At 56.0% G+C, this 18,711-nt stretch overlaps 6 protein-coding genes across 6 annotated transcripts; 2 read left to right on the top strand and 4 right to left on the bottom strand.

The window, feature by feature from the left end:
- Nucleotides 1-1,233: 1,233 nt before the first annotated feature.
- On the bottom strand, nucleotides 1,234-4,254 carry LMH87_003613 (uncharacterized protein; the record flags this gene model as incomplete). The annotated part of the gene is made up of 6 exons (XM_056194711.1): nucleotides 1,234-2,428; nucleotides 2,484-3,040; nucleotides 3,101-3,218; nucleotides 3,277-3,628; nucleotides 3,772-3,874; nucleotides 4,090-4,254. 6 exons carry the CDS (start codon nucleotides 4,252-4,254, stop codon nucleotides 1,234-1,236), a joined length of 2,490 nt encoding a protein of 829 aa, XP_056048412.1.
- A 2,028-nt stretch (nucleotides 4,255-6,282) lies between these two features.
- On the bottom strand, nucleotides 6,283-7,340 carry LMH87_003612 (uncharacterized protein; the record flags this gene model as incomplete). The annotated part of the gene is made up of 5 exons (XM_056194710.1): nucleotides 6,283-6,437; nucleotides 6,566-6,615; nucleotides 6,682-6,693; nucleotides 6,998-7,286; nucleotides 7,334-7,340. 5 exons carry the CDS (start codon nucleotides 7,338-7,340, stop codon nucleotides 6,283-6,285), a joined length of 513 nt encoding a protein of 170 aa, XP_056048411.1.
- Nucleotides 7,341-7,559: 219 nt separating this feature from the next.
- Nucleotides 7,560-8,198, bottom strand: LMH87_003611 (uncharacterized protein; the record flags this gene model as incomplete). Its single annotated transcript, XM_056194709.1, has 3 exons — nucleotides 7,560-7,667; nucleotides 7,880-7,910; nucleotides 8,068-8,198. 3 exons carry the CDS (start codon nucleotides 8,196-8,198, stop codon nucleotides 7,560-7,562), a joined length of 270 nt encoding a protein of 89 aa, XP_056048410.1.
- Nucleotides 8,199-9,665: 1,467 nt separating this feature from the next.
- Nucleotides 9,666-11,561, bottom strand: LMH87_003610 (uncharacterized protein; the record flags this gene model as incomplete). The annotated part of the gene is made up of 3 exons (XM_056194708.1): nucleotides 9,666-10,975; nucleotides 11,039-11,309; nucleotides 11,370-11,561. 3 exons carry the CDS (start codon nucleotides 11,559-11,561, stop codon nucleotides 9,666-9,668), a joined length of 1,773 nt encoding a protein of 590 aa, XP_056048409.1.
- Nucleotides 11,562-13,195: 1,634 nt separating this feature from the next.
- Nucleotides 13,196-14,377, top strand: LMH87_003609 (uncharacterized protein; the record flags this gene model as incomplete). Its single annotated transcript, XM_056194707.1, has 4 exons — nucleotides 13,196-13,436; nucleotides 13,964-13,997; nucleotides 14,248-14,255; nucleotides 14,331-14,377. The coding sequence occupies 4 exons, from the start codon at nucleotides 13,196-13,198 to the stop codon at nucleotides 14,375-14,377; spliced, it is 330 nt and encodes a 109-aa protein (XP_056048408.1).
- Nucleotides 14,378-16,560: 2,183 nt separating this feature from the next.
- LMH87_003608 (uncharacterized protein) lies at nucleotides 16,561-17,903 on the top strand (the record flags this gene model as incomplete). The annotated part of the gene is made up of 2 exons (XM_056194705.1): nucleotides 16,561-17,022; nucleotides 17,121-17,903. 2 exons carry the CDS (start codon nucleotides 16,561-16,563, stop codon nucleotides 17,901-17,903), a joined length of 1,245 nt encoding a protein of 414 aa, XP_056048407.1.
- Nucleotides 17,904-18,711: the final 808 nt, after the last annotated feature.

Here is an 18,711-nt window from a genome sequence, read left to right as displayed (position 1 = left end):
CAAACCACTCGGCCACTCCGTCTACTCCGACACAGCCGCCTTGCCCATGAAACTCGCACTTGCCATCACATCAGCCCATGCGCCATAGGGCTGGCTGGCTGGGCTGGGCAATGAAAGCCGCCTTGGCCCTGTCCGTTATTTGCCATGACTGGTCGGTCCACCCGATTGACTCGCGCCAGCTGTTTGTTACTGGCCCGCAGCCAATCTTTCAAGAAAATCATCTGCGATGATCACGACTGCCCTGTGACAATCGTCTTCTTCCTTCCCTCCTCTTTTTATTTATTTACAAGGAATCCTTTTACGCGTCCAGCTGTCTGGACCGGCCCGGCGCTGCATTCGTCAAAGATTCAAAGCCGACTACTCTCCTGGCGTCGCTCAGCCCAGGTGTCGGCCTGGACCCTTTTCATTGGCTCGGCCAACTGCCCCTATTGACGAATGCACTCTAACAATGTCTATCCCAATCTCAGACATTGAACCCGTTCAAGCCGAACGAAAAAAAAAAACAAAAAGGAAACGGATAAAGAAGCTGACTAATTTTTTTTGGCCCAAAAGACGGTACCAGCCGCCACCTCGTATCTCTCATCTCAACAAGCCGCACGCTACCTACCTTGCCTATCCTATCGTTGGCTGGGTGCACGGTTGCGCCAGCCCTGCCAGGCTTGGCTCCCTCTTGCGTCTTGCTTGGCCTGGTGAAGCCGCATTCGGCAGTCCACCCACCACTATAGCTCACTAACACATGGCTCAATCTCGAACGCCTTTTTTTTTTTTTCCCTTTCTTTTTTTCCTCTTCCTTTTTACAAATAATATTCAAGGCTGATTATCAGATGGTCCGAATACTAAAATCACAGAGACGAGCTCGCAATTATATCAACTGCCGCTCCACAGCCTTAATCCGTACAGTAATCTGTCAACTCACGAATCTCACATCACGCCTTCATGACCAGCATCGTATCATAATCTGTATTGCATTCCAGCATCTGCACCTTTTCTTATGCCGGCAAATCCCAATACGCCCTCACATTCCTTGGGTATTAACAACTATCCAAAAAAAGGGTAGCATATCAAAAAAAGAAGCATGCGCCAAAAGAAAAACCACTCTGAGGAGCCCCGTTTTATATCCATACTCGCAAACGCCAGTCATAATCGCATTACCAACGTCTCATCTCCATTCATATAAATATCCCAAATATCAACTCTCGATTAATTTGTAGACTTTCGCGACCATCGCGCTGCTCAGCGATGGCCTGGGTAAGGATATCGTGAAGGATCGCCATGGCCGTTCACGCACTCGTTTGAGTACCCATTCACTTGACGCTGCTGGCGCCGCAGGTACGCCGATACATCCTTGTCGCTGTACGTGCGCCCCGGCGCCTCTGGATGCTGCCCGTTGGGCGTCAGCCGCGCGTCCTCTCGGATGGCCTTGGTCATGTCCCTGGAAAAGTCCCATAGCGGTGAGTGCTCAAACGAGTTGTCTCCATCGTACAGCCCGAGTCCTGTGTCCTCCAGCGGCGCGATGCGTGCCTGTTCCAGAAAGAGCGGCACCCCAGGCGGCCCGTTTTCCATCTCGAAGCCCAGATTCACCGCGCCGCATGCGGAGCCTTCGTCTGGCGACGGCGCGTTGGCACCGCTGGCCCCCCACTGCTCGTTGGCAGACTCGTCGGCGCCCCCGAGAATGGAACCCCCGGCTGGGCCCGACGTCATGCTCAACCGCGTGGCCTCGATGAGCGCCGTGTTGGGCGTCTCGTTCAGCTTGCCCGTCTTGTAGTAGTGGTCCACCATGACCCTGTTGGCGTCGTATGCTTGCTTGGTGATGCGCGAGATGTGGCTCCATGGCTCCATCACCTTGAAGAGGTTGTCAATCATTTCTCTCATGTCTGCCTCGGTGACGACGCGCGAGTTGATGCCCCTCCACGGCGGGCTTGTCGTCTTGCCTGCAAGATCATGGTACAGGTCGTGGCACAGGGCAACTACCAGCACACGAATCGCTTGTGTGCACATGTGCGTGATGGAGTAGTCTCCCGTCAGTCGTATCGGCAGCAGCGAGGGGTGCTTTTCGTGCTCGCGTCGAACCACGTCGCAAAACGTAGCGACGCTGATGGAGTGCGCCACGGCCTGCTTTTGCGACGAGAGCACAAATTCCCGCGGCAGTCGCTGCAGCAGGTCTGGTGCGGTACCGTGCACGCCTGGTAGAGCAAAGCGATACAGGTCTACGTGGCTGACACCAATGTGGGAGTGTAGGTAGATGTAACCGTTGCGTTCTTCGGTGCCAATAATGTGCTCAACGACCTGGTCATTGAGCTTGTACTCCTCGGGAAGAGACAAGTGGAAGCGTCCTAGTTCATTCTGGAGAGCTCTAATCTCAGACATGACTGTGGATGGTTCCGGCCGCGAAACATTGACTTGCGGCAGCGACAACCGCTTAGCCGCTCTACCATGGTTGTCAGCGAGGATTCCTTGTCCGCACAGCACGAAATATTACTTACACCTGAATGCGATGCCTCAAATCGCATAGTCGAATCTGCCAAGCATGCAAACCGACGTTTTCGAGATGTAAAGGCGGGTTGTCGTGCAGGCGGTCGGCTATCACAGGACGGTTTCCGCGATAGGCGTCTTCCGAGCAAGGTAGTCGGAGCTTCCAGGTATCATTGCGATTGGCAAGATACTCATCATAGCCCCCCGCAAGCAGCCGATCCATGTAAAAGTTCTGCCACACTAGCCGGCGCAAGCTCTCCTGTTCAATCCAAGAGCGCCCTTGATATATTCCAGAATCCCAGTTCGCTTGCAAGCCAATCATGACGCGAGAACCGATGCCAAGACATGTCCAAACTCTGGCATAGGAGCCGAGAAAGAGGTTGAAGAGAGTGTTCAACGTGGTCAGCATCAGAGATTCTTCCGAGAACCGGTCAATGCTTCGAACCAGATATGCTTCCACTTGATTGCAGCATCTCTGACCAAAGTCACGGCCCACCTCGCCAGGATTAGCAAAGAAGCATGTCACTGAGCATATCGCTGCAGCCTTGGCTGGATGTAGTGTCATGTCCTAGGCGAACGATGTGTCAGTTTGCGTAGCATGCATGGGCTGGAACGAAGAGATGCGTACCTCGATTTGCCGCCAGATTGTAGGAGGATGGAGAAAGCCCAAACTAGGCATCCAGTAGAGACAGTACATGTATACTTCGAAATGCCGTGAAACAATGTCTCGCTTAACCATCTTGTCCCTGCAGAGATGTTAGCACGCCGACGGGCGACTCGGGAAATCGAAAGCGAGCGACATACTCGGCGCTCAGGAGGTTTGGGTCCAAGAGCATGACGAAATAGCCCTGGAGGTGGCTCATCGTCGGGCTATTTGCTGACACCTCCTCGGTAGATTGGATGCTGACAGTGGTCTCAGACGGTGTGGGTGCGCCATCGGTGCCATTGGCACCGCTGTAGCGAACATTGGTGAATTTTCGCTTGGTGGGGGTATATTCGCAGACGAGATTGCTAGCCTCGCAGCGTCGGCAGCGAGGCAAGTCGCCCGAACATTTTGTCTTGTGCGAGTGGCATTGGCCGCAGGCTCTCTGTGCACGCTTGCGCAAGGTGCCGGCCTCGGTGTGGCTGGCGCTGGGAGTGGTTCTTGACACACGATCTATGAATCATGGGCACATTAGTCTCGCAATCCGGTCGAGAACGGGATTCCGCGTTGGCAGATGTGCGCGGGTGAACTGGATGATGATGCCGGGCATGCTGCTGTATTGGATCGGGCACGCGTGATGTCGGCGAAGCACGTACCTTGGGGATCGCCCGGATTATCGGCACTCTGAAAGCTGCAGGCCAGCTCGAGGCGTGCGCAGTTGGTGCAGGGCCCGGTAGCCGACTTGCCGGTGCATTTCACCTAAAATGGAACAAGACAAAGCGTCAGAAACTGCGTGACAGGTATTTGGCGGTGCACAAGTGTATGCTGCGCCGTGGACGTGGTCGTGACCATGCTTGGCCGACAAGAATGCAGCAGGCGGCGGACGGCGTCTGAGGCGCCGGCCACCCGAAGGCTGGGGGAGCCGGCGCTGGAAGGCCGGGCTGGGAGGGCAATGGACGAAATCCGGTGCTTACCTTGCGCAGCCTGCAAGTGCGACAGCAGTCAGGAGTGGCATTGGCTGCTCTGTAGCGTTTGGAGGCCGGAGAGGCTGCCGACGCGGCGGGCGACGACTCGTTTGACGATGGCTGTCTGCCAGAAGGCGACTGGGCGTCGGGATCGGTCTGGCCCGGAGAATCCATCGAGGGCGGTCCGCCACAGCATCAGGCGGCGACCGGCCTGATCAAAGCAATAAAACAAACGGAACCCGCCGTGTAGGCGTTGGCTAGGCGCGCTGCTGACCCGAGAGGGGAGAAAAATAATAATAGAGAGAAGCCAAGCCGGGGAGACGTCACGGCTCTCGAGATTAGCTTTGGCTGCAAAACGCCGTTTGTGCGCTGATGGTGGTCGGCGGAGACCGCGGACTTCGGGGGGAGGACGGAAGGACGGGAGGAGGTAGCCAAGAGACTCTTTTTTCCCCCCCAACCAGAGAGGCGAACAGAGGGCGATGGATGAGAAGGAGCCGAGAGGGCTGTAGAGGAGGGTAAGCAGAAATTAGGACAGATGGAAGACGGAGCCGACCGGAGAAGCGAAGGGACGAGCAATGTATGAAAAAAGAGAGTTGACAAGATCAAACAAAGCTTGGCGACTGGAGGAACAGTTTGTCTTGGGCCGGATCGATTGGGGAGAGGAAGAGAATAAAGCAAAAAAAGACAAATGCCAGGGCTTCTGTCGCTGAACCTGACTTAGGCACGTTGGCACGGTAGGTAGGCAATGCCTCCCCTCCCCCCGGCTGTCGCGCGATGGCCGGGAGACAGCACTAAGCTGAGCGCGGTCAGTGGCTGCTGCAGTGCTGCGTTGGAGGGCTTGGGGGGTGGCGGGCAGGCCGGGGGGTCTGTCTGCCACTGCTTGGTCCTGCTGGGGCCGGCCAAATAGTTACTGGCCAATTCTGGGGCGCGTTTTTTTTTTTTCCAGCGAGAGCCAGGCCGAGTACCAGCCTGCCCGCCTGCCTGCAGCGCCGACAGTGGGACGCGGGCAATCGGAACACACGGTACCTACAGTACACCAGGTATCGGGGCGAATTAACAACAAGGTACCTAGGCAGCCCTGGCAGTTGCATCGGCAAGCAGCTCGTGGCAGTGGAATGGGGGCGCTGCACCAACGCCAACCAAACGGGCGCTGTACGTAGTAGGCACTCCTGCCATTTACTGGTACAGCGCACGCCATGTCAAGGCTGCCGCTGCAATAGTGGCTTTTGAAATCGTCCTCCACAGCCCCCCTACCTGGCCTGCCTCTATCCGCTGTCCAATTGTCTCTTCCCTTCAGCGCCATGCAGCCTCGACGCATGCCGTAGCAGGCCATCGGGACGCCATCTTGCCATGTTCTTGACTCGCGCCGTCGGTCTACAAAGCGCGGCATGCAGTTTCATTGGTCTCATACGACATCCGGATAGGCGAAGAGTTTTTCTTTCTTTTGGAAAACCTTGAGACCATCTGGGTACAGTTGACAGAGGACATTGAGCATTAAAGTACCTGTGACCCAAGTGCACACAGCTCATGTCACCTGTTGCCCTATTTAGGAAACTCCGTCTGTTCTCTCTGTCTTCTCCGCCTCGCTCAAGAATTTCCGACCAAGTCAAGGACTCAAAGGACCTATAATAACCCAGTTCTCTTTGTCCTAAACCTCTTCCCCCACGAGTAAGAGTCCCTGGGCGGGGTCGCATGCACGACTCAGCGATGGCTGCAGCCACTACGCTCCAGCTGCATGGAAAAACTGACTCTGGCGGATACACGTTTCTTTGCCTCTGGCCGACAGCCGAGTCATCGTTTTTCCCCCTTACTCTTCGTTCTGGATGCCTTCTCAATGGTCGCGGCCTTACCGCCTCCTCTTGGCAACCTCAGTCATCATCCTGCCAATTCCTGCCCTTGTGGGCCATCATATGATCGGCTGCCTGCTCCCTACGCACCACTTGAGAATCTTCCTACCAGCAGGCTCATTCCTTACTTGTCCGAGCCTGAATAAGAAACCGGATCTTGGGACTGCCCATGGCGTACTCCCGTTGGCCACGCTCTCCTTTTCTCCTTCCAAATGGGAAAACTACATACCGCGCCCTCTTGAGACCGTCACATCGGACATGTTTAGCTCCGTGCAGCGTCGCTGTCCAAGTTTCCGCTAGCATGGCTGTTATTGCATCTAGCTCTGCCCTTGGCGGCCGCACTATACTTGAAGTGTTATACGGTGCCAACTTCCTGCAGAGCCGCTACATGGGTTCCCACCCGTCGCTGCAATTGTGTCAACTTGGCGGCGTCTTTGCCCATGTCGCGGCGGGTGGATGCCCGAGAGCGATGCGCTCTCTCTATGTCACTAACGTATCGCCCACGCACACCTTGCATCGTGCCAACGTGTCAGAGACCAGTTGAACAGAAACAAAAGACATCAGGGATAACCGAAAAGGATGCTGTCTGCGATCGACAGCGAGACATGGATGTCTCTGAACGCCTAGTCTGAGCTTACTTGTTCTGCGATTCCCGTCGCTCTTGCTTGATGCTTGCCCATCAAGATCGCTACCAGTACATGGCCCTACGAAACGTGGCGCTCATGCCCATCGCTGTCCTCTACTCTTTGCTGACAATCCGACTAATCTGCACCAGGTCAGCAATTGTTCAGCTCAAATACGACCTGAAGACTAAACTTCCCCGATGCAGGACCGTCTACTCCTTGGTACTTGTGCGCCAGAGAGACAATGGCCGGCCATCTTTGGCTCCCGCATCTGCTTGTTATAGGACCTATAATTCGGTATATTACAAGCTCAGCCACATCGGCCTTCCGCCCGGCCCGAGCGTTTTTGATCGTGACAGGATTACAGGGCTTCCTTCAACAGTGTGTACATGCCGTCTGCATCTCTTTCTCTGGGCAAGGGTTCTTGACGCTCTGGGATGCACTTACCCTGGCGGTAAAGAAGGCTGGCTAGCGAGCGAGACATCACACCATGCAGCTGCCCGTGGCTCTTCGCGGCCCTCCATCCGCAATTGTGCCACTCGGCTATCGCTTTGATGAGCCCCTCCATCAGCTGCATCTCGTCTGCCATCAATCATCATTTCTCTGTTTGGACAGTCGTGTAAAGTGCAAGCACTGCTCCACCGCAGTTCCGGTCCAGCCCCAGCGACTGGCTGTCGGCAAAGTTGAATGCGACGCTGTTGAAGCCCGTCCGTCGCTTCCCCGCACAGAATGTGGTCTGCGTGCTTGGTTACTGCCGCCGTTTTTGTAGCCGTGTCGTCTTACCCAGCATGCACGCAACACTGACCAAGAATGGAAGCGTGTTGCGCTGAGCCGATTACGATTTGGCAACCTTCTCCTTGCTAACGCCATATGCCTTATTTTTCCAGATGAGACCGAGTTTTGCAATAATGGCTCGCGGCAACGGCAGCGACGACGGCAGTAGTAACTCATCACCAGCTGCATAAGATTCGCGCTCGATGCTGAGCAGAACCAGAACAACTCGGTGAGATTAACCATAGCGGCCGCAATGCTGCTGTGACCAGTTTCGTCTCCAGGTATTATATGCCGATTCACGGATGGGGCTCATGTCGCTAATGACTGCGCCTTGTGACGACAACTGGTCTTGGCAATCAGCAATGTGATGGAATTGGATTCACGTCAGGGTCCTTTCCGAATGCAAGCGGTGACTTTCTTGCCCACAAATACAACAGGGCAATCAACTAGCTGATCTCTCGACCAGCCTGGGCCACTGTGCATGTGCCGATGATTTTTCCCATCGAAATGTAACGCTAGCTTCAAACTTTCAAGGTCGCTTCTAGGTTGACCTACCTGTAGGTTGGCCTGCTGGTAGTGCGGAGCTCTATACCATGGCGGAATTCGCCGACATCGTTGGCAGCCAGCCCACGCACAGCCTGCGATGTCTTCGTGACAGCACATGAGCGCGTCATTGAGATGGAAACTTGAGCCGAGCCGAACCATCAAATATGACACCTCAGTACAAGAGCCGTGACACAAACACCAAAACAAGTCCCGGCGGAAGCCACCAATACTGCTTGGACCACTGGGAGCCTGTCTTTTCGGCTTTGGCCTCGTCCCGTAAAGCGGGACTGCCGTCCTTTGGCGGCGCGCGCAATCCTGACCTAGCCATGGCGGAAATTCGTACGCGAAATAACTCAACAAGACAACAGTGCGCCCGTTCTCTTTTCCATCCTTTCTTGTGAGATGCCACGGTGTTGCCCCAACGGGCAAAGCTGTTGCTGCAGGCTGCCCCAGCAGGCCCTACATGGCAAGGCTCGATTGGACCCCGATAGCCGAGTAAATGGAGCAGAATAAGCTCGTATGACCACCCTTGACGGCAGATGCGGGCAGTGATTGGATGCGGCGGAGTTGTCGGTGTGTTGCATGCACCTTGCCCCATGCAGGAGAACGAGGAGGGCCAGGAAGAGGAAAGAAAAACAGTTAACTGGATGAGATATATACATCACGACAGCCCGGGGACAACGGGGCTACAACGGCAGCCAGCCGTCCGGGGGACTTCTCGTTTACTCTCACCCCGCACAACCGACACCTAGCATGTCATCGGCTTTTCAATATTGGGACTACGTAATAACGCGCATGAAATGTTTCTTGTTGCCCAAGACCGGAGCCAAAGCCTGGTTGCAACTGTAACGTGCTGCCCCTCTTCCGCTGAGCAGCCCGAGGAGGGCCGTCGCCCGGCTCGCCCGATGGTTAAAACTGTCTCGTTTTTTTTTCTCTCTCTCGCAGGCCCTACGCCGGTTCCCAAAGAGGCAAAGCATCGGCCCCGTTCTCGTATTACCGGCTAAAGGCTTTTCCATAGTGTGTGTAGTTCTACGACCCTGATTCAATACGCAAAGTTTCTTCTTCTTCCGAATCGTCTCTTGCCACCACACTTGTCCCGGCTTGTAGCTGTAGGAGCGGCCTGCGGTCCAGAAAACCACTCGGGCTCCGGAGAGCGGGGAACCGACCGGATGGCCAGGGGGGAGGAGGGGCGGGCTGTGCAGCATCTAGTGGTCGGGAGCAAAAGGGATTCGAAGAATAGGGATTCGGAAAAGAAAAAGAAAGAAAAAGAAAGAAAAAAAGTGACGACGCAGAGAGGCTGACAAGAGCCCATCACTCGTGCCGTTTAAGCGATGGCGATGGCGAAAGCAGTAGGGAAAAAAGGCAAGGCATGTTTGCGAGGCAGGATCCCGAAATCGCAAGACGCGAGGCAGGGCAAGGGCAGGTGGTCGCCAACTCTGAGCCATGCAGAGCATTCATGACGCAGCAGCTGAGGGTTTCGGCTGGAATCTCAAGCCCATGGCACGTCTTTGCTGGATACAGGTTACTATCCAATTATACGTAGAGTCAAATGGTAGATGAGAAAGTCGTGAGATAGAATTTGTAAAAGCATATAGCATCAATGTACATCATGGCAGCGCACCGATCGGCGCAATAACTATACTAACCTGTCCTGTTGTTTTCCTCACAGCAAGATCCAACAAATAAGAAAAGACATGTCCCGTTCCATATAGACTCCCGACTCCGTTAACCCATAAGCCGCGATAGACGCCCCGACAAAAAAAAAATACACAGCAAAAGCAGCCATTCGCCAAGCTCAAGAGCCAGGAACGGGAAGGATGGGGTACAGAGAGTTGCCCTCCTTGCCCTTGCCGAGCGTGCGGCCGGACATCTGGGGGCTCTTCACATCAACGTCCATGGCGTCGCTGTCGCGTTCGGCTCCGTCGTTGACATACTCCCGGCGCTCGAGGCGGCCGCGGATGTACTCGCGCAGTCCCTCAATGACGCGCATGTTCTCCAGCCAGCGGTCGTACTGCTCGTCACGCTCACGGGTGGCCTCGCTGATGTCTGACGACTCCGAGGCGGGCGACGCGGGGCTCTCTGGGGCAGCCTTGGGCGTGGTGGCGGCGCTGGTGGGCGCCTCGACGGGGTGCGAGGGCATAGGGCCGCGCGCGCGCTGGAGCAGGCCGCCCGAGTAGCGACGACGCTCGCTCATGTCGAAGCTGGGGCCGAGCGTGGCCGTGGCCGACTGGCCGTAGCCGTGGCTGGCGGCAGGAAGGCTCGTGGGCAGGCTAGGGTACATGACGGCCGCAGGGCTGTGACGCGACTGAGGAGAGAGGCCAGCAGCAGACATGCCAGAGGCAGACGGGCTGGGAGAGTGGCCAGAGGTGTAGGACATGGAGCTGGAGGGAGGAGTGACGGCGGGCGTGCCGGTCGAGGAGAGGGCAGTGAGGGGAGAGGCCATGTTAGCGGCCGAGACGCCGTAACCGTCAGCCATATGGGCAGGTGATCCGCGGTGCATGGTGTTGGGTGAAGGCGTGTTGCGGAAGCCGCCGTAGCCGTTGTCGCTGCCGTTGTGAATGTGCACACCGGCTGTGGCGTGGTTGGCGTTCTCGTAGATGGTGTCCTGCATCTGGCCCAAGAGGTTGTCGATCTGGACGAGGTCCTTTTGAGTGCGGGCACTGGGCATGGGCAGGTAGTACTGCTGAGCCAGAGGGTTGTGGGCAATAGGAGGAACACCGGCGCTCATGCCGCCAGAGACGTGCGCATGTTGTGGCATGTACTGCTCCGCTGCGGCCATGGGGCCGTTGGGGACAGAGAGAGAGCCGTGGAGAGGAAGAAGCGAGCGACCAATGTCGTTGTACGAGGAGGGGTCAATGTGGCGGCGCTTGGCGCTGCCAAAGAAGTCGTCCACCATGTCGTAAGTTCGCTTGCGATCATATCCACCAGCAGCAGCAGCGTTGTAGCCAATGTGCTCTGCGCGAGGGGTGTTCATGGGCGGCTGGTTGAAATACATGCCGTAGCTGGCGGGTTGCTGAGGAGCATAGTAACCGCCGTGGTGGGCGGGCTGGGGGAAGCCGGCGTGGCCGGATCGCATCTGACCATTATGGTCGTAGTAGCTGGGGGCTGTTGAATATGTCAGTACACTGCTATACGGCTGAATTCTGACGTGTTGTGAGTAAAACGTACCCTTTGTCTGGGTTCGGTAGTTGAAGCCGTTGTCCTGGCGCGAGAGGACGGAGTCGTCGGCATGGGTCTTGACGTGCTTCTTCAGATCCTGAGGGCGCTTGAAGGACTTCCCGCAGAACTCGCACTTGTGAGGCTTGAGAGGGACGTGAACTCGGATGTGCGAGGTAATGTGGTCACGCTTGACGGTGGTTGTGCGGCACGAGTTCCATTGGCAGGTAAGGCTCAGGTTGTTTGTGCTCTTGCGGCCAACATGGCGATCGCAAATGTGCTCCTAAAGGGAAACAAGTCAGATTACAGTCGTACGAGTGAGGACAGATGGGGCTCTTCATACATAGAGGATCTCGGGGCTGGCGAATTTTTGGTTGCACTGGTTCCAGCGGCATGTGAGGTTGTCTTCGGCCATGTGAGCGAGGGAAGCGGCGCTGGAGCCGGCGCTGGAAGGCGCAGGGGTAGCCGAATTGGAGTCGCTGCTGTTGCTGCTCACCCCAGAGGCAATCTGGGAGATGTCGGGGAGTTGTGACATTGCAATGATCGGAAATGCGCGAGGTCGGTTGCAGAGGCGTTGCGCCGGAGCTGTTTCCGGGATTATCGATTTGTGTTAGCGCGAAACAAGGACGTTGTGACGCTGAGTGGTAGCTGTAGCGAGATGGGTGCAGATCAGGGTCTTGATGAAAGGGATCAGGAAGACAGAAAGGTCGTAGATTGCAAAGTTGCTTTGGAAGTAAATCGAGAAGGAGGGTCGAGCTTTAAATTCCAGAACAGAAAAAAGAGAATAAGAACGTTGCGGGGAGGGCGGTTGACTTTAGATGTGCTGATACCAGAGCCAAGTCGCCAGCTCTTGGCGCGACCACTCAAGGGGCGAGCGGAAAGTCTTGGCGGCTTGGCATGCCAAGCCCAAGTACATCTTGGCAGCGGTACTTGGTCTAGAGGGCTGCCTGCACGGTGGGAGAGGTATCCCCACCAGCAAGGACATGAGGATATGCGGCGGAGCAGAGCTTGCCAAGACCGCCAAGACTTGGCGGTCTTGGCGGAAGACCCATCGGCCGCGTTCAATTGGGTGTTGGAGCGATTGTGGGGCCTCTGCTCAGCACTCGCCTTGCAACACTGACAGGCACTGGCGGTCCAGGCTCTTGTTTCTTCAAACAGCGAGTGCCCAACCTTGGGCGACGCTCCCAAGTCCCCTGGCACGCCTGGTCGTTTGCTAGTCTAGGTCACAAAAATTCAGTATGCGCTCATCTCTTGTGTTGATGCCATCATGCTGCTGTGATACGATCGTCGTCGACGCTACCGACGGATGTGTAGCTGCTGCTCCATCCAAGGCTGTCCAAAACAAAAAAAAAAGAACGGCCGCGAGCGCCCTACTTATCTGAGCAGAGTCGCAGTCGACACGCTGCAGCAGCACCGTCGGTGGAGCGACGGTCTCTTCACATAATCAATAGTCTCTCGTTAAAGGACCAAAAAAGGAGCACATGGCTGCCTGCGCAATTTAATCCTTCTCATTTGCGCCCTTTGTCCTTTGTTCTATGGCTGGCTAGGATGCGGCCACCAGTCAGCCAGCCGACGAGTCAGAATGAAGATGTAGCACAACTGCCTCATATCGGCATGATCGACAGTCCGTGGCTGTTTCGCTGCCGCGCGAGACAACGAAGCAGGAAGCGAGCGACGCTGCTGCATTATTTGAGCGTCGATATGAAAGACAGCCGCCTAATGCTCGCTCTCCATACTGTAAGCTCACGCTGTGGCTTCAGTTATGGCTGCAACATGACATACAGTTCTCTTTGTGCTATTTCATCACGGTCTGAGCCGGAAATGCCGGGAAATGCTGGTTCATGACGACCGTCAGCCTACCCGACCCAGCCGTACGACAACAATCTGTCTCTTCATCTCACGCGCACCTGATTGCCGGGCCCGAACACTCCGGCCTGCGATGGTTGGTGAGGCCATCTCCTTGGTGTCCAGCGCCGACGATCGCCCAGGCTGAACAAGAAAAGAATCAAGCTTTCCGCTCGGCGCCCAGACTCTGTGCCCCTCCGCCTCCGCTGCAGGCTAAGCATGCCGAGAAATCGCTAATGCGTGGGGCTTGGCCGGGGTATGCAGGACGAGACACGCTGCAAGACTAGCCTGTTATTTACCCTTCTGGTGACGGATTATGAGTCTATGACCACGGAGATGGAGCAGCCGTCCGCAGCTAGCCAGTTGAAGGCCTGGCCGTCTGCCGTTTCTCTCGTTTCTTCCTCTTTCGCTCTGGCGCGTACCAGTGTGCCGGCGAGTGGTGTCGTTGCCTCGCCTGCCCGCCCTATTTATGTGTTTACTAACCTGACGCGGAATACGAGCCAATTGCAAACCGAGCTCCTCCCCGAGTTGAGCAGCGGCATGAACTTAGGCATTACTCTACAGCGTCAGTATTAGATGAACCGCTCTGGGCCATGCGTGGTGCATGAGCTCATCCCCTCGGCATACTGCCGCAGATAAAGTCTCGGCATCGCCTAGAGGGTCCTCGGATAGCGACGTGATTGGGGCTGGCTACTGGTGTGGCTCGCAACCGTTTTATTACGAGTAAGTTTATTTAGCTCAGCCACGCTGCCCTGCGCCATCCGTCCTACACGTGTTGTTTAATTCAACGCGGTGTGGCTCGAATCGCCGAACCTAGCACGAGGTATGAAAGCCTTTTGCTTGGCAGAGCCGGGAAATCAATATGCCAAGAACGCCGCCAAGCTCCCAACGAGGCGCAATGCGGGCACTGTGATTGCCAATGCTGATCTCAAGACAACTGTCTTTTGCTTTACAGAGGCGAAACAGATTACTTATCGCCTCGCGAGCAATGGTGCCATAGCCAAGCAGCTCCCAAGAAACACAGCCAAGATATCTGCCCGTGGCTTGCTTTGTTCCCCGCATTTCAGTGATACTTCCAGCTGAGGCTGCCAGAACGTTCCTCTGCTGATGGTGGCGCGTCAGTTGCGTACGCGCCCTCCTTTCAACTTTCGCCGCTTCTGAACCAGACCGTCAGAGATTTCTCGCAAATCAGTAAATTTGCTCTGTGACCACATCGGCACTTGCGCCCTGGTCATGACAAATCGGGGCAAGAACACGGCATTTGTACTTTGTGGGCAATCGTGCCATTTTTGACAGAGGGGTTGGCAGCATGGACCTGTGACGGCGCCCTGTTTGATTGACCCTTGTTCTTGGGCACGTGGTCTCTCTGCAGCTAGATACCTCTGTATGCCTTCCACGACATTTGTGCAGACCCTAAATGAATATATTTGCCTTGTATCTGCTGACACAGGCTTGTTAGTCAACCACCCATCTCCACGGGCGGATGTGGCATACACGCCAAGCTAGGCAGAGTCTGAGGATGCCTCGAATCTGAAAAGACCTTACGAGACTATGCAGCCCACAAAAGTGATACCTTATTAACTCGATAGCTTGGCGCACAATGCTGTCGCACCTCTGAAATTGCTTGGCGGTGATGGCATGGACTTGGTCGCAGATTACCCCCAAGCCAAGACGGCACGCGGAAAATGAGGGTCAGGACCAAAGACTCGGCACCCCTAGATGCGGAGAACCGGCACCAGCTCATCCAGCTGACTACATGACGAAGAAATAGAGAACGAATTACTTTGTGGCAACACTCGCATGGCCTGCTGCCCAAGACTGCATGGGACCGCATTCTACTATTCGTAGCAAAGGCTCCCGTCAGCAGTGGCTCCAGGATGTCTTGTCTAACATCAGGACTTGTGTAGTCGTCTTCTGTTTTTGTCTTGTTGGGCAAGTCGCTCCCATATCTAGCATCCGTCGCCGCCAGCTGTTCAAGAATTGTTGGCCTGCTCTAGAAGGTCGCGCTCCAGCATGCGGATGGTCGCGAGAAATGGGTGTCCCGAGTCTTGGAGAATGCACATATCAAGAAGCTTGGGCATGTGGAAATCAAATCGTAGCAAACCTACATGTCGGTTCTTTGACGCTGAGCGCAGCAACGCAGGTGAATTCTGCACCTTGACCGACGAAAGTGTTTCCAGCCACTGCTCTCGTGTGGTACAAACCGGGTCTTCGCTGACACGGTAGAGTGTTGAAGTCTAAGGGAGCGCAGTCTTGGGCGCATTTCTCATTCCAATGCCTTCTTCGGCTACTTTCGCCGTCGGCAGCCCGCCGCAATCGACCAAAGTAGCAGGCGTTGCCGCTCCGCGTGCTCTGGCGGCAAGCAGGCTTGGCCTCGTCGCGCTTGACTCGGTCCGCCCCGTGATGAACCGCAGCGCCTTTGGGTCAGTTCTCCTTGTGCGGCAGAACGGGCGAATCGAAGAAGAAGGAAAAAAGAATCATGTAGCGGATTCAACATGTACAAGATGCGAACTGGCCCATATCCGTACTGCAGCGCATTCCTGGCTCTCCGAGTCCATTTCTTCAGCCGCGCGAGGCCCTTGTCAGCCGGGGCCGCGTCGCCCGTCCATGGGTCTCGGAACCGGCCCCCTGCGAGGAAGAAGCATATAGGATGTCTCGTTTGGGTATTTTCAGGGTGGGTGTTCGTAGTATCGTTACGATGCAGTGCGAGAATGTTGTAGAGGTAGCCCAGGTTACAAAGTAGACGCGCTCATCCCCAACCCTGGGAAACGATGAAAGTCGTGAGAAGAGGGACGAAATCTGCGGGCTCGACTTGGATGGCATTCATGATGGTGTATCGTGTGAGGGAGGCCTCTGTCAGTCTGGTAGTTGCCTTCAGCCACAAGACGCGGAAGCATGCCGTCAGTCACGCACTTGTCGCGGTCGCCCTGCACCACAAAGTAGCACCAGGTCATAGCCAAGTGGCCTGGTCCTAGTTTACAAGTGCAGAGATGCGTCATACATAGAAGCAAACGCACAGTGGTTCTTGCTGATTTTGTACAGTTGGGCGAGTAGTCGAGTATCCTTTCAGTCCCAAGGAGCAGGCTAGCGCACCGCGCTTTGATTCACGACAGGGATGTGTCCAGGCCCTTTTTACTTCTTGTTCTGCCCCGGCGCGTCGGATCAGGCTAGCCAATTTTATCAAGGGCCTTATTTTGCTCGCCCAACAGGGCCGGTCGCACTTTGTATTTCGTAGGCTGACAGCCTTACCGGCAAGGGTCTTTCGGGGCTGACGGAAAGGGGAGCAAGCCAAGAAACTGGCAGCCAGTGTGGTCGCGCCGTCGTGGAAGGGCTGTTCATTTTCAGGCTGTGTACAGGATTTCTCGGGTCTTTTGTTACTGCTTTTTTTTTTCTCTTCCTTCTCCGTCACTTGATTATGGTAACCCGTCATGTCTTTCATTCGGTGAAGCCAGGAATTCGCTCATTTACTTTCCCGCTCAACTTCTGTTCTTCTCTGGTCTAATATTCATTCGTATGCCGTTTGGCGATAGCGACGTTGCATCAACGGCCTAGGCCATTCCCGAAACCTTTTTTTCCCAGTCCATTCACCCAGCGGGCCGGGAATTAGACGACCAACAACTGCTCCCTTTGGCCGACCACCTTCTTTGATACCTCCCCTGTCCCCGTCCGATCCATCACCCTATTTCGGCATGGAAAAGGCCAACAGCTGGCTCGACGTCCCGTCGTCGCTCCTCGGCGGCGGGCGCTCGCGCTTCCTGCGCATCGTGGCCCTCGTCTCCCTGTGCCTCGTGCTCGCGTTCGTCTACAGCAGCACCGGCAGCGCCAGCACCGCGAGCGCATTTGGCGGCCGGCACAAGCTCTACACGGGGCCGACCTCCAAGGCGGCCGTGGCCCAGCCGTCCCGCGCCGAGCGCCGGCTCATGGACGCCGCGGGCAACGCGACGCTCGGCTTCGGCTCGATCCAGTTCATCAACCTCCCGCTGCGCTTCGACCGCCTCGACGCGGCGACGCTGCAGGCGTGGCTGTCGGGCATCGACATTGTCGAGGTCCACGGCGTCGGCACCGCCGAGATCAACGACGTCGGCATGCCGCCGGAGCACCTGACGCGGGTCAAGAAGGCGGAAAAGGGCTGCTGGCGTGCCCATGCCAACGTACGTTTGTGATTCCTGACTTCTCCTTGTTGACAAAACAGGCAAAATGTCCATCAGAAAAAAGAGTGGCGCCGCTGATCTCTCTCACGTCCTTGCAGATCTGGAGCCAGATGCTCCGCGACAAGACCCCCGCGGTCCTCATCCTCGAGTCCGACGCCGCCTGGGACGTGCAGGTCCGCGCCATCATGCGCAACCTCAACCAGCACTTCACCTACCTCCTCTCCGCGGTGCAGTCCAAGGCGCTCCCGAACCCAAGCTTCTCCGGCCGCGGCGGCGGCGGCCCGCTCGTCCTCGACCCCAGCGACCCCTGGCACAGCACGCACTGGGACTTGCTGTCCCTCGGGCAGTGCTTCGAGGACCCCAAAAACAAGGACACGGCGGTGCGCTACCCGGACCCGCACGTCAAGCCGGGCAACGACTACTTTGGCGACACGCTCGGCGCGGAGCGCGTGGTGCGGCAGTCGGGTGGCATCGTGTGCACGACGGCCTACGCCGTCTCGCAGACGGGCGCGGCCAAGCTGCTGCTGCGCAGCGCCGTGGACCTCGACAACCCCGTCGACCTGGTCATGCGGCGCATGATCCTCTCGGGCGACCTCGTCACGTACAGCGTCATGCCGACCGTCTTTGCGCAGTGGGAGTACATGGACGGCATCGGCATGTACGAGCGCGGCGCCAACAGCGACATTCAGGGCGCCAACAGCGAGGGCGCGCTCAACCTGACGGGCTGGGAGACGGTCAAGAAGACGGGCAGCGTGTGGCAGAACAAGGACGGCCACCCGAGCATCGCCTTTGAGAACATGGCGCTGGAAAAGGCGTGGAGCCTCATCATCGGCGAGTCGCCGCTGGCGGCGAGCCAGTTTAACGAGGCGGATGGCAACTAGGATGGGTTTGGTACTTTGTGTTGTCACTGCTGCTCGACACGTGAGAATGTAAATAGAGAGCGCGAGAGAGAGTCGTCATGTACATGTCGACATGTGTACGATATTGCATTAGCACTTGGGTTTCTTCTTGTTTCATGTATTCATATCTTTGCCCCGATTTCCAGCAACACGGGCTGGCTACCTTTTTTTTTCCTCCGTAGACATGTGTCTAATACAAAGTCCAACAATGCAAGAACAGGCACAGGAAACGTACGTGAACTCAAAACGGAGACAGGGCGGCATACAGTGCAAGCGAATAAGACACAGCCACCTGAACTTGGCAGGTCGTCGCCTAGGTACAAAGAAGCAAGCCCACAGGCAGGTCAAAGTCTAGAGCCAAAACTCGGATAATCTATAGCGACACAATGTTGGCGTTGAGAAAAGGGTCCACACTCGAGTGAAGCTTTCTAGCCACCCTCAGTTGATGAGTAGCCACACAGTGTTGAACAGTAGACCAACATTGGGAGATGTATCCACGCTCGGGTCAATTTTGAGAGCCAACCTCGTTTGATGTGTAGCCACACACGCAGTGTTGAACAAAAAACCAACGTTAACAGATAGATCACTCGGGTCAACAACAAAAACCAACCCCGGATGATCTATAGTTGCGTAATCCTGGCCTGTCACAACGTCTGTAAACAGGTCCACACTCGTGTCAACTATCCAAGCAACCTCGACCGACATGTAATCATCAGCGCGGGGCAAAAAAGTAGGATCAAGAGTTTCCATTTGGTGCAGGGATGACCTGGGTACAACTATCATAAGGAAA

The sequence above is a fragment of the Akanthomyces muscarius genome, chromosome 2, assembly GCF_028009165.1.
Source record: "Akanthomyces muscarius strain Ve6 chromosome 2, whole genome shotgun sequence".
NCBI classification, from domain to species: domain Eukaryota; kingdom Fungi; phylum Ascomycota; class Sordariomycetes; order Hypocreales; family Cordycipitaceae; genus Akanthomyces; species Akanthomyces muscarius.
This window is presented reverse-complemented; position numbering and strand designations above follow the sequence as displayed.